General features: G+C 43.0%; 1 protein-coding gene across 5 annotated transcripts in view; it reads right to left on the bottom strand.

Moving 5' to 3' along the window:
- LOC112468910 overlaps positions 1 to 14,430 on the bottom strand; it is a 305,546-nt gene that overhangs the window by 52,772 nt on the left and 238,344 nt on the right. For all 5 annotated transcript variants that reach the window (XM_025038317.1, XM_025038320.1, XM_025038318.1 and 2 more), the window contains one exon: positions 212 to 526. In XM_025038317.1, coding sequence (XP_024894085.1) covers positions 212 to 526 — 315 coding nt within the window. The remainder of the gene's footprint in view (positions 1 to 211; positions 527 to 14,430) is intronic.

Below are 14,430 nucleotides of genomic sequence, written 5' to 3' on the forward strand. Positions count from 1 at the left end.
ATTGATCTTTAGCTCTGCAATTTTCCGTATTACTATCAAAAAACTATATAACTATAGGTAGTTATATACATTTTTAATATCATTTTCAATTTATCGTTTTATTCAATAATTGGTTGCAACACTCAATGCGACTTTCAATCTTCACACTTAGCAAATAAAAAATGCATCGAAAAATAGAGAATTTTTTTTCCATTTACAATGTCACACTTACCTGCGTGTGATTCCACATCTTCGGTTTTGGACTCGATCTCGCATTGTTGGTCGCGTTTCCGCTCGCGGAATTGTTGGAAATATTGCCGGGCGACGCAGTGGATTTGATGGACGGTTTTTGTGTCTTTTGTATTTGTGCGGTCACCGCTGCCGAGGGAGTCGCAGTCCGTTGCTGCTGTTGCTGCTGCTGCTGCTGTTGCTGCTGTTGCGTAGTTGTTTGCTGTTGCTGTTGTTGCGTTTGCTGCATGATCTGCTGGATGAGCTCCAGCTGTTGTTTCGTGAGGCCATCGTTACTGGCACCGGGAGACGTGGCGCTCTGTAAAATATATATTTAGCGGATTTATTTATATGAAACTGACTTGAAAATTATTTTTAGAAATTCACAGTATATATTGCTGAAAACTTGTAAAAACTTCGTCAAAACTTATTTCTTTTCTCATTTATCAATCTCCTACTGACCTACTATATCGAGTTCGAAATATCTTCACATTTTTTCGATATTTAATTAATTTGAAAAAAAAATTCCGCTTAATCGCCATCGTGTTAAAGTGATGAATGTAAATCGTTGCACTATTTATGTTAAAGAGCAAGAGGCGTGATTGTACATTTGATCGAATTTAACCGCAGTTGGCGGAGTCCAGTCAGTTCCGTTCGCGATCGGTCGCCAACGTGGCCGCAAACCATAATCGATCATACCTTAATAGAGCATAACGTAGCCTTAGTGTCCGAGCCGAGCCCACGTTCTGACAATAGTTAAACCGATCGAAATTTAATAATTTACCGAACCGATGCAAAATTACGAGCGCGGTAGCGCGCGCGCGACGCCGCAATCTCGACATCCATTAAAACGAGCGCCGACTGTAATTCCACCCGTAAACGCGCTGCAATAAACCATAAATATATCGTGCATCGATGTGTCCGTCAACTAACGCGCGACTATAATTACGCACATGTAACACGTGACGCCTAGAATGCCGCCTGTGCTAATCCGTCTTTGTGCCCTATTAAAGCGGTCACCGTATATATACGCGGAGGTAAACTACATTACGATTGCATGTGGAAGTAGCCTTATCTGCCATATTTCAATATTTCAAAAGTCCAATATTTTAAAATATATAAATAATAAATATATGCATTATGAACGGAGAGAGAAAGGGGAAATGCAGATTTTTACTTCACCCACACATTTCATTGTTACAAGATGATAAATCCGTATAACCATTATTACAATACAGCAGTATAGGGAGAAAATAAAATTTTAATTTTATATTATTTAAAACAGGGAAAAAACAGCCATTACTAAATCATTTTCGCGCATTATACGTGGGCGAGAGGTTTATGCATTGTTTTATACAACGCGGACTTAACGTACACGCTCTCGCATATTCGTATATACACAAACGGGCTACAAAAAACGCGGAAACATTCACGATCAGCGTTCACACCTGCATGCTTGCACTGCCGTGCTGCATGCTTTGTTTTACAATCCGGCAATCGTGCGGCGCGGTGCGCTTTGGCTACGTCGTTTCGAGCGTTACTGCAGATTTTTCGATTGAGCCCTTTTCGAATGGTACACAGGACGCCAACGTGCGCGCACACAGGAAATACAGATGCGGGCGATACGATGTTCCCAATTCGTATTGCGATTTTCAGGGGGACGACGCATAGAAATTGCGATACTGCACGGCCCCGAGTTTTCCTTTCACGCGAGAATGCGAAATATGGGTGATAAAAATGATACCGCACGGGATTTTTAATTATAGAATGTTACACCACTGGTGAAACGAACTAGATACCGTTGCTCTCATTTTCTTCGGTGAATTATGATTTCTCGATTTTCCTCACACCACATCAAGACACGAGCGTCACAATCTCTCGGCATATTTGTAATTCTTTAATTAATAAAACTAAAATACCGCGCCTTTTCTTTTTTTAAATTATAAAATATGTGACTTTCAAGACTGCTCTACACGGGACAAATATAACAAACGCGACATATTCTTCTGTTTTTAATCATTTTAATTTGTCATATAATTTATTACAATTCTTTATATCCTTAGTGTATAACATTACTCGTACCCGTAACATTAATCATGACTGATACAAACTGCAAATTAGAAATACGCAAACAGCCTAATCGATAGACAGCTCTAATTACCATCAGCCGAGTTTCCGGTGCGCCGACTAAAAGCATAGATTGCGGACAAAGGAATTTATTTTGTTTGCGAGCTTATTTCGTTTACTACTCGCGACAAAATGAGAACGAGCCGTCCGGCGTGGCGCAGCGCGAGATAATTGCGTCGCGAGGGGAACCGCTAATCAGTTTTACGCGCTGATATGACGATTGCATGTACGGAACGAGGCGGGGTGCTCGCGAGTGCATTTCCGGCCGGCAGGACGCAGCGTGAATTGAACCGTCGATTAAAATTGGATTTGTTAATTACTGCAGGGAACGTGGCGACGGCGGTGGCGGTGGCTGGCGCGGGTCGCGATCTGGCTCATACCTTATTAAACCTTCATTTCGTAATTCCCACGCGCTGTCGTTTGTCATCGTCGTAATCAGCGGACAGCCCTCGTCGCCCCCGACGAGAGTAGCCGCATACGCCATTTCCCTGGCTCGCGAGAAAAAAGGATAACGATACTTGCATTTTAAGATATTATCCCGCGCCGCATCTTTCCGCGTAATAATTTCCCGTGAATAATTAGCGACGTATTTGATTACCGTTAGAGTCTCGCGCAAACACGAGCCGCGCCCGCATTCGCAAACAATCGATGCCGGGAGCGATAGGTTTGTAAATACCCGCACATACGCAATGCCCCGACTATTGATATAATATGCGCCAGTATTTCCGTTTTATTCATGAGTTTGAGGATATTAATCCGTATCATGTTTTTCAACACGCCCTTGCCTTTCGATTCTTCAATTTGTTGGCCCACGATATCTCGCGCAAAATGTTCGTTCCGTATCAATAATACGTATTACTCGCGTAATTACAGAAGCACATTCATTAAACCGGAGCATTGCGCTAATTGACGTGGGCGTTTATTAAAATACGCTCTTTAATCGTAAATATTTTCGCTGGTCATCGCAATGTATATATCGATTCACATTGTACTGTCGCGCATTATGCACATTATCGCGAATGTTATTTCACGGTGCATTTATATGTAGTGTGCATGTTTTCCCGTTTCAATAATTCATCCGCCTTATATAAATCGTGATAATCACAAAATTCATGTACAAGAATAACACAAATCCTATCCATCTATAACGATATTATAAACTTGCATGTACATACCTTTCATTGTTTACGCAATAACGTAACGAATTTGTCAATTTTTTTCACCGCCGACTTTAACGTTGTTACAAACTTGCGTCACGCAAAAGCCAACCGTTTATCATCGAAAAATGCCTCGGATATTCGCGACTTAATTAAAAAGATATCGCCTTCGCGATAAAAATGCAAACGTTGTGTATTCGCTAGGCTCATTCGTCAAGTTCCTCCGAGACCGTAGCGAAACCGCGGCGTTCCGGATCATCCCGTTCCCCGATGGCGCGCTTATCATATACGCGCGTGTCCCCCTGTGTCGCGATCGCCATTTGTACGCATACAAAACGCGCCGTTCCCCGAAAGCGCACTGGCGACGGTCGCGCATTTGTCAACCGCGAGCCGCGAGGCAGAGAGAGAGAGAGAGAAAGTCCGTGGCCGTCCGGAGCGTCTGCGAAACTTCGCCGTTATCTCTCGTCGTGTATTCGCCCGCCTGACAAATCGCCGACCCGCAAGGGGCGGGTGGAACGGCAGCAGGAACGTCTCGAAACTCTTGTCCTCTCTCGAGAGACCAGAACCAAGATCAGGAGACCTTTCTGTGGGGTATCCTTCCTCTTCTCTGTCATGATCTTCCCGCGCGCGTCCTTGGCACCCTCGCTCGATTCTCACGCGAGAATCGCATTACTTCTCCCACCCCCCATTCTCCCTTACGCGCGTCCTGACCCTCTCGTTCATCATCGTCCTCGCCCATCGGCGACCCGACCCACTTTCAATCTGCTCTGTTTCTCCTCTCGCACGAGAGGAACGCTATTGCGGCAATTGGTACCATTATTTGAACATTCACACCGCCTTTTGTGCGGTTTTCATAATTAAATACACATGGTTAATTCATTAATCAAGGACAAATCGATAAAAACTAATGAAAAAGCTTCAAATCACAGATTATTAAAAAGATGCGCTATACAAAAATAATTTTCTATGTACTTGGCGATTTTTTAAGATTTACTTGTTGCAAATGACGAATTTATGGACGCTAAATCGCGTATATTACTTTTACATTAGAAATTATTGTTATACATGCAAATATAAATTTTTGTTAGAGCAAACGTGCGCATGCCTTATTTATTATCATTATTTTTTTGACGCAAGATCAAATATCGACTAAAATACATACACGCTATGTACCAACTGAGCGCATATACTCCGATACTGCATGATTTATAACATCGTACGTCCGCGGCCTCGCTCAAAAACTTCATCCATCATAAATGTTCGATGAAACGATAAAAAAAGCGAATTAATCAGAATTTATAATTGCAAGCTTTTTCTTCTCGAACAGATAATAAAGGTAGACCGGCGTGAACCGCCCGAACGCCGTTCCTTATCGATGTTTTATTAGTATACGAAGCACACATCGTATTCGTTTGCGATATAACGCATGCTTCGCTTTTATGAACTTTTCACAACTGTTACCGCCGAATCGTACATGTGACTCACGCACAATGCGGAATATGCGAATGTATGAGGGAAGGGAATTTTTCGTGCTCGTATAACGCCTTTTTACCGTGCCGCTATAATATGACGGGATGTGAACGTGTAATATACAGGGTGCAAAATCCATCTCTGCGCTCATCCCCTCCACTCTTCTCTCTCTTTCTCTGTGTGATTCGCGTTACAACTACAATCCGGAATAATAAACGATATAATATGGACGAAGGGAAAATCCGAGCTTCAAATGAAGGCTCTCCACAAAACAGGAAATGGAAGGTGCGAAAATACGCTCGATCAAGAAAGTACGATGCACGCATTGGCCAAGGAAATTAGTATGTAAACGAAAAAACGCTGAAAAAATACAAGCTAGATGAACTTGTTTCGATGGAAAAAAAGAAATACAAGTATAACGCGAGGTGTAAAAAAGCATCGAATATGAAAAAAAAATGCATTTTCCGCGCCTGTGAATAGCACGAAATAAATACGCGCTATATATTGGCAGAATATGAGCTGTATTGACACATGGAATTATCATGAAAACCTTGTCAAAACTGATTATAAACTTTGACGGGAGACAAAAAGAAGATATTTTATGTTATCAAACAATTAAAACGAGGTTCCGATATATTGATGTCCGATATTTCCTCGTGCCTTCAACGTAGTTTTAATTGCCTATATACTTCCATCTGATGCCGTCATAAAAATCTATACACTGCTATTACGATCTGCCGCTAGCGATATTAATTTTCAGATATTATAAGAATTCTCGACTTAATCATCGTGTCCTTATTAAATTGAATCTCGCATAAACTCAGCGAGGAAAACAAAAATCGTCTAAATCACCTCGTTCTTCGCGCATTTTTGCGACAAGCAAGGGTCTCTAAATACAATCGTTACATCGTGCAGTCATCTCACAAAATCGCACAATAAAATATTCCTCGCTGCAAGAGAACCTTCTGGGAGAAAGGGACGCTAACGAAGCGGGGGAGGAGACCGGGGTGGAAGGTCGTAGCCCTTCCCTCCTCCTCTTCTACCGGAATTAAATTAATTAAGCCAGATTATCTCGGCGGATGTAAAAAACTTCAATACGGCAGACGTAGCCGAGCAACTTTCCGAGCTTTGCGTCGACAACGATGAAGACGACGAGAGAAAAGCCGAAGAGAACGGGACGAAAGGAGGAAGAACTCTTCGTACTTTTAATTCGTTTAGGCGGCCCATGCGCGACCGCTTTAAGGACCGACGAGCGACCTTATTACGGCGCGAAAAGGCAGGTGTTAAGACCCCTCTCCCTGCGCCCTCACATGTTTTCGTCGCCGGCCGTCAATTTTCATCCCAAAGTTTTTCCGTCTTCCGAGAAGACGCGTGATCTCCCTTCTCGCAAGTTACTCCCCCTCGCGCAGGTTATCACCCTGAGAATCCCGGGCTCTTCCTAGTCGAGTCCCCAAGTCGCTCCTCAACCACGATGAGCAGCTCCCACTTTCTCCCGGGACGGCGCACTTCGAGATAACTTTCCTCGCTTCTTGTTTCCCCGTCACCGCAAGAGTTTCCGCGAAATGTAGCGCCTTGGTGATTCTATGGCGCTTTAAGGCCAGGCAGCGAGAAGCGCGAGACTCGCGGGATAGTTATATTTTGTTTCGGCTTGGCGTTGGGGGAGCAGGCAGATAAGCTCGCGGAAGAAGCAACAGAGATTTTGCTAATGTTCGTATTACGATATCTTCGCGGATGAAAAATTATCATACTTTATCTCACGGCGCGCGTAGCTTTGAAAACGTTCTAATCGAGGATTATTTTTATCGCGCTGCTGCAAAATGTGTCTCGATTTATTTATATCCTTTATATATATTTTTTAATATTAATGCAATTTTTTCTTATGTATATAGTTATATATCAATAACTAGCACTGGCAAAATATTGAATGTCTACCTTTCAATTTTCTTTTTATTCTATTTGGGTAACACCGAAAACCAATATAAAGCTCGAGTTTTCTCAAGTCTTTTACAGGAATTTCATCAAATAACATTTCCAACGTAATCAGAAATAACACACACCAATGCATCCTTCCGTTTATCTTACGAACTTTCATAAGATCGCAAACCGATCGAGATGCTCGAAGATTCGTGTCATCGTCGTGCGTTTAATTAATACTCAGTTTATCGACTCCGTACCAACGCGCAGTCATTTCGTTATATAAATCGTTACGAAATCTCAACTCTGTCGAGGTCTTGCGACGACGGGCTGTACAGCGAAAGTTTGTTCGTTAGCCGCGTTCCTGGAAAGTTTTCCCGGATCTTGAATTTTCCATCGCCGCCATCGTCGTTGTTTCACATCGCCGGCGGGCAAAACCGATCGAGAGACGCGCCGACGATTTTGCCATTTCGTCAGGACAAGAACTGACAGGCTGAAAGGTTGCACAGCACGCAGTTGCGGCGATCTAAATTGCCTAAATCAGACTCGCGAGGCGTGCCGCGCGTGTACACGCGCTTGCAACAAGGACGTGCCCGACGTTCGATCGACTGTCAGAAACCTAATTGCAATATTATCCGTTCGGGGCTCGGCATTCGAAGCTGGCATTAAACCGGAATCCCATTTCGATCGGCTACGATATCGAGAAACTGGCAGCTCCGTCAATCAATATAGAGACGAGATAGAGAGAGTCTCAAGAACGGTCCCGAAATTTTAGAAATTATTTCATAATGAGAGCTAAATATATAAAATACGGATTACAGTTCTTTATTTCTGCTATGCGACGATTTAAAACTGCGCCCTCCTTATTCAATTGTATATGTGCATATATAACTTGATCTTTAAAAAATATACCTTTTCTCATTCAAGAAGTATGTAAACTCTTTAATATTTTCATCCAACAGTCTCATAGATTGCGAGAAGCGGCAGCGCGGCGATGCGAAGAAACGTGTTCTCGAGGCGAGGTGCAGTAAGATGTGAGACTAATGCTAAATTGGAAACCCATTGATCCGCAGCTACGGTAGTTGGTCGCCCGCGAGCGAAAGAACGAAAATTTGAAAAGCAAATTCACCGCCTCAGGTCGCGCGCGCATCAGGGTGGCCGTTGTTCGTCGACGGCAGGCGGAATCCGAAAGTACGGAAACTCGATAAGGTCCCGATCCAGTTACGCATCGCATCGCATCGCATCGCATCGGTCGAGTCGAGCCGAGTCCGCCGAGTCGGCGAACGCGCGTGCTATTTCTTTTGCTGAAGCCGCGCGACGGAAAGTTTTCCTTTCCTTCTTGCGGCCGGGATGGCCGTCGCGCGATTTTCCAACTTTGTTCGCCGGGAAGATAATAAAATTGCCGACCGCAATATCGAGACCGACCGAGAACGACGAGACAAACTTGTAACTGCGAAACTGATTCACGACGGACGCATCAGTCCGCGGCGGCTCGCTTGACTCCGCACGACGCGATTAATTGCCAAATCAATTAGCGGTACTTGTACCGATCTCAATTCGCGCGCAATATAATTGCAAAATCGGAGATGCACTTTCCATACGAGTAATAGTATTTTTGAAGACTTTGCTGAGAGAATTTATATCGATAGAGGATACGAGTGGATTATTGCGGTAATTTTCAACTGCTAAATCGGCATTTCAAATTAATTAAACTCTCTGTTATTGGAGAAAATATTTGCGTCGGTTACATAACTCTAGTCCAAGTGATAGCGCGATACGATACGTCAGCTTGCTCTGCTCCGCGGGATATAGTAGTTTGATAAAACACGCGCAAAGTATACGTTAACTCGGTTACGATGTACAGTAGCTTCGTTGATTTAACGAAGTGCAGTCGTACGAAACGAGTCTCGCAGCGACGAGACAAGTCTCTCTCCGTTTCAAGGAAAAAGGGAAGAGAAATGTTGGATGAACATGTCGAGCATGTGAAATGGGATTGCGAGTCATTTGCTTGACGTAGTTTTGACATTTCGACAGTAGAAAATGAAAAATATGAACACGGCCGTAAATGAAAATTTCGGAGTTCGGATCGAGTTGAGATTTTTTTACGATCATGCAAGAGCAAGCTGAATATCTTTTCTACTTTTTGTTTTTCTCTGATAAATCATTTATGATTCTTGGAGTTTTTTTTTCAAGTTTATAATTTTCTTTCTAGCACTTATATATAAAGTATAATATGTATGTGAGAGAGAGTGTGTATATATATATATATTATATACAAAAGAATTTTCCTATTTTCTTATATGTATATTAATATTTTGTAAAAAATTAAATCTCAATGTCGTAATAGAAAAGACCCTCCTGAGCTTAGTATTGTGACTTGTGACATTACGATAGTGATCAAAATGATCCTTGATAATTCGTGTCAAGTCCACGAATTTTATGCACAATTCCGCGAGAAAAGAATGAACGGTAGCGATATATCAGGAAAAGAAAGAGTAGCTTGTGATAGTGTAAAGGTGCAAGCATAGTCATGACAAGCAAAGATATAATATATTACTCAAACGCGGCATCGGAATGGCGTCCGGCTTCACACACACATTGCACATGTGGCGGATGATATATAATTTATAGAGCAGTACACACTAACGCGAACGCGGTTTAGTTATAGTTTGCTAGAGCGGATCCTTTCTATTTTCCCATCTCGTCTCCCGTCTTTTGTCGAAGGGATCGCGGAGACGTGTTTTACGCGAGAGTGCAGGTGCCCGCTCCCACGTAGACGCAAATCCAGAAGCGCACGGCATGCTATACATCAGGGTTTCTCAACTTAATGCTTCAACGATCAATACTGGCCTCCGCTCCAATCTACGAGGGCCTTTTGCAGAAACTGGAAAAATTTATAATGAGGCTACTTGAATATATTACGTTAAAGTGTCGAGATAAAACTCACGTACACAAGTTACTCTTTTTATCTGATGTAGTCTCAGAGAAAAGACATTACACATGCGCTTTGGAAAAAACATTACACGTGTGCTTTGAAAAGAAATTACACGTGCAAGAAAGAATTGTGAACCTTATATGTCTTGTTTCAATTTTGTGCTTATATACTTTATAGATTCTATAAAGAGACATTTAATACGATTTTTTAATAATATGGTCGATAGCATTGAGAAACGCTGCTGCGCACGACACCGCAAAACGTTTTGTACATCTACGCGTTCCTCTCTCGCGCCCCGGGATACGATCTACGCTCCGAGATTCAGATCTCCAATTAGCTGTATATCAAGTTGAAGGGTGAACGTTGAACACAATGATCCGATTCTGCCTTCCATTGAACGCGTCCGCGTGCGCGCGCGCGTGTGTGCAAAAGAAGCTTATCCTGGTTGTGGGCAATGCATTTAAAACTGTCGTCAGAAGGAATTCGGTTTTTCATCAGAAATCTGACTTAATTTGAAACGTTTTCGTAACATCCGCAAATATAAAAAGGTGAAATCGACGATTTATTAAAATCCAAACATGTCAACTAAAAGTCAGCATGCGTAAATTATATAATCGTCATTACAATGTTCTTAATTATATGTAATTGAGTCATTATAATATTCTTAATATAATTGTTATTATAATATTCTTAAATAATATAGATTCAATTGTAAAGAAAATCGTAAGTTAGTTTTAGCGCAAAATTATTGCTATTTTCCATACGCGAACGCGCATTTGACAAGTAAAATCGGTTATTATTGTCTTTATCAAACTAGCTTATCGGCAGTTCGCAATTTGAGCAGTATTCACGAATGCGAGTTTAGTTTGCATCTCATTTTCAACTTCACAGTGTGACAGATATGCATAAAGTGACATGCATATTTTCCATATAAAATACTATTCGTAATCTAGTTCTGCATTGACATGAACAACACAGTGTAGCGCTTTCATTTGCTTAATTGTTATACTACATCCCACGTGTGACTGAACTAAGACTTTGATCTTCAATTAATTGTGCCTCAATCGGATGTGCTTTATCGGGTTTCCCTTCTTAGGGATACCAGCGCGTACTTAATACTTAAAATAATCGTATAAGACTGCTGAAAATGAGGATCAGAAACGATGCCTCGGCTGAATAAGAATTATGTACCGAATAAACAAACTATCTTGAATGGAACAAGCTAATACATATATACGATACCCATATCTATTATATAGATCATATTAAAGAGCTATCACTTAAGATTTCTCGACAAGATATTTCTATTGCTATTTCTAAAGCTCTAACATTCCATGGTAACTCGAGCGTGATATTTATTATGAATAAAATTTCCTATATCGTTATCCGGATCGCGACGCTTGGCGACACGCGGCGGCGCGCATATCTACTCACGCACGTACGTGTACACGCATACGAGGTATTAGCCTCACGGACACGGCCTCTAACCGTTTCAAAGCGAGATGCACTCTCTGACGAGTCGCGATTTCGATCTCTAATTAGCTGTATATCAAATGAACGGCCCGGGTCCACTTGAACACGAAACGTCGCCGTGTCGCCGTCGCGCTGCTTCGCATCCGTGCACCCGTGCACGATCGTGCTTCCCCTCACCCCTTGGACGCATCGTCTCTGTCCATGTCGCATCTTCTCGCATGCCAATGTCCCGTTTCGACATTGGTGCATGGCACGTCTCTATCCTGCTCGCCGGTTGACTTTGATTTGTAATGCGCGATCGGCGAATGGACGAACATGATGCAGCAGCACCGATAGCCGAGATCGTCGAATGATTAACGGAGAGAGAACGAATATGCACGACCTGTGTCTGGCCGGTGTTTGCTTCTGAACATGAATATGGAATACACGATCGTGTTATCGGTATACAAAGAAAAAATATGATCGACGCAACAACAGGAGGAAAACTGCATAAAACATCGCGCCGGTTCTTGTATATAACAAAACGGAGATCTTAAGGATGGACTCTCTTGGACTATTATATACAAGACAACTTAAATTATAAAGAGACGCAATTACTTTAAAAAAGTGCAAGCTACGTGAGCCACTTTGTAAATCGCACATAGCGTCGACTCCGCTGTAAAACGGGGTAAAAAGACCAGAAGACCCAAACTCGAAATTCAGACGGCGCTACGTGACTTAGAAGTTTAGCGAGCTGAAGAAAATATGATTCAATTTTCCTCGAGCGTCCCGTAGTAGCGCATGCCATCATTTTTGGAAATGATATTCTACGTGCAGAGGAACGCGTTTTGCGCACCGAGAATGTGCATTTGAAAGAATTGAAGATAAATCTCGCGGGATAATGGCTACGACCGACGTTAAAGAGGGACGTTATCGCGATACGGAGCTATTCCAATTCTGCGAACTCATTAGAACGATTTTCTGCGGAAGTATCAGGCGAGCAATGTTTTTCTCCGTCGATTCCTCGTTCGTTCTCCACCAACGTGAGACGAATGTATGTTTTTAAAATGTCGATCGATGATCACGACGTAGCCTGCTTGCGCGCGGATGAGTGGAAGCTACTTTCGCGAAACGAAGAATAACGAAGGAGAGGGGTGGAAAAGTGCCTTCTCTGCGACCAAAAGACAATTTTTGTCGGACACGGTGTGGAGTAGGTATTCCCGGTCGACGCGACGATCCAATTTCCGTCGAGATACTTTTACCTAACCGACAGCGCGGTGCCGTGATGGATATACTCAAAAGCCTCTCACATCGGTATACAGAATTTTACCGTTCGCTGATGCAATTTTCATCGGAACGTCCTATCGGTGCGCGCCGGAGCGGCGCGGGCGGGATGCCATGCCGGCGCAGGAGCGGACACTCTGAACTCCCATATATCATTACGCGGACTTCTACTACAGTTCGTGTTATACGCTCCAAGTTTCGACGCTCAAGTCAGTTATTTTTTTATCGTCTACTTGAAGCTTGACGCGTCATCACGCCGCTCGACGTAAATTTATAAAGGTCCCCCGTGCGAAATAGCTTCCCAGCGGTTTCCTTTCCCGGTCGTTTGCGGAAAGGAAAGGTATAGGATAAATACATTCAATGAGGTTTATCTCATATCAATCTTTTCATTTGCGTAATGTACGATAAGTATCCCTAGATAATTACACTCATATAATACTAAAATTTAAAAGCATAACGAGCTATTTCTTTGAGGACAAAATAATGAACGATAAGATTTCTTTAACATTAAATTAATTAATAATGAATATATTAGAAATAAACATATTAGAAATGAAACATAATCTGTTTAGAACTAGCGGCGTCTGTAAGTCGAAAAATCAAATATTTTATGTAATACGCACATCCACAACGAGTAAAGAATGTAATATATTTAATATACCATAGCGCTCGTCTGTATCTACTCTAGTGAAAGAGCGCAGACACAAGTCAGCCAGCGAACCGAAGCGTTACTACTTGCCGCGCTACATGTCATCAGACCGCTCGCGGTAAATGCATCAAAGGACCACCGGGTATGATACCAAGAAGGACGGGCTTCCTCCTCCATCGGTTCTATCGGATCTTACGAGAGAACCGAGCTAAGAGAGGGATGGCCGCGAGAGTTCGACGCTGGAGACGTAGAAGGATGACAAACGAGAAATTGGAAGGCGAAGCCTTCGAGTGGCTTAAGCTCGTCGACGGTTAACAAGTTTTCGTCGAGGATCTCTCGGGCCATCTCTGGAGCCGCTGTGAGCTGCAACGAGAGGGCCCGGAGTAAATATACCTTAGCTAGACGTACGTCGCGTAGGGAATGGTTGTTCACGGCGTTAGAACACACACTAGCTCGTAGCTCGCGGCGTTACGGCGAGTAAACTGGAGGCTCGGCATATAAACTGCGGATATTGTGTCCGTTCGTGATGTGTTTCACGGTATTGTACATCAAACCAGCTCGATTCCTTTATGCTATCCTTTGTGTATCGTTTAATTAGTGTATCGATGCAAAGTAGCACTCGTTTTCTGAGCGAGAACACATTAATCTGCATATCTATTTATGATTATCAGCAGGAAAAGCTTTCACGACTCTGAAGCTTTTTACATAATTAGCGTAAAAAAAAGTCCTCTGACAAGTTACGTGTTTACGGTTCTTAGCTTCTAGATTTAAATATCTCTCGCGATAGGTGAATAAAAAGAAAATTTATCTTCAAGACTTTCTGCTTTCCGTTCCCCGGTGTCACGGTTCCTTCTATCGCGACTACCGTGAAATTCGCGGTCGGGAAAACGGTCTCGCAGCGAGAAGCGTAAGCCATATCGTGGAAATTTCATTTCGCGGCTCGTCCGGCCCCGGCAAATATTATCGTAAATTTCCGCCTCGGCGTATCACCTGCGGTTCCCCGTCGTCCTATCTCTCCGCCTCTCTCCGACGCGCCCCGGAGAAATATTTCTTTCCTCCGGGCCGATAAATCAACGCGGTCCGTTCGACACGACGGTCATCAATAACGGTAGTGCTTAGGCTTTTTCCGCGCGGCACTCGCGCCGGAATATCGAAAGCCCCTACGGGCACACAGCACAGGCGCTTCGCTTCGTGTGTGCAACGCCGTACAGCATGCAACGATCTCTTTCTCTCCA

This window comes from Temnothorax curvispinosus, unplaced genomic scaffold (assembly GCF_003070985.1).
Source record: "Temnothorax curvispinosus isolate PA1 unplaced genomic scaffold, ASM307098v1 QBEX01002228.1, whole genome shotgun sequence".
In the NCBI taxonomy this organism is placed as follows: Eukaryota; Metazoa; Arthropoda; class Insecta; order Hymenoptera; family Formicidae; genus Temnothorax; species Temnothorax curvispinosus.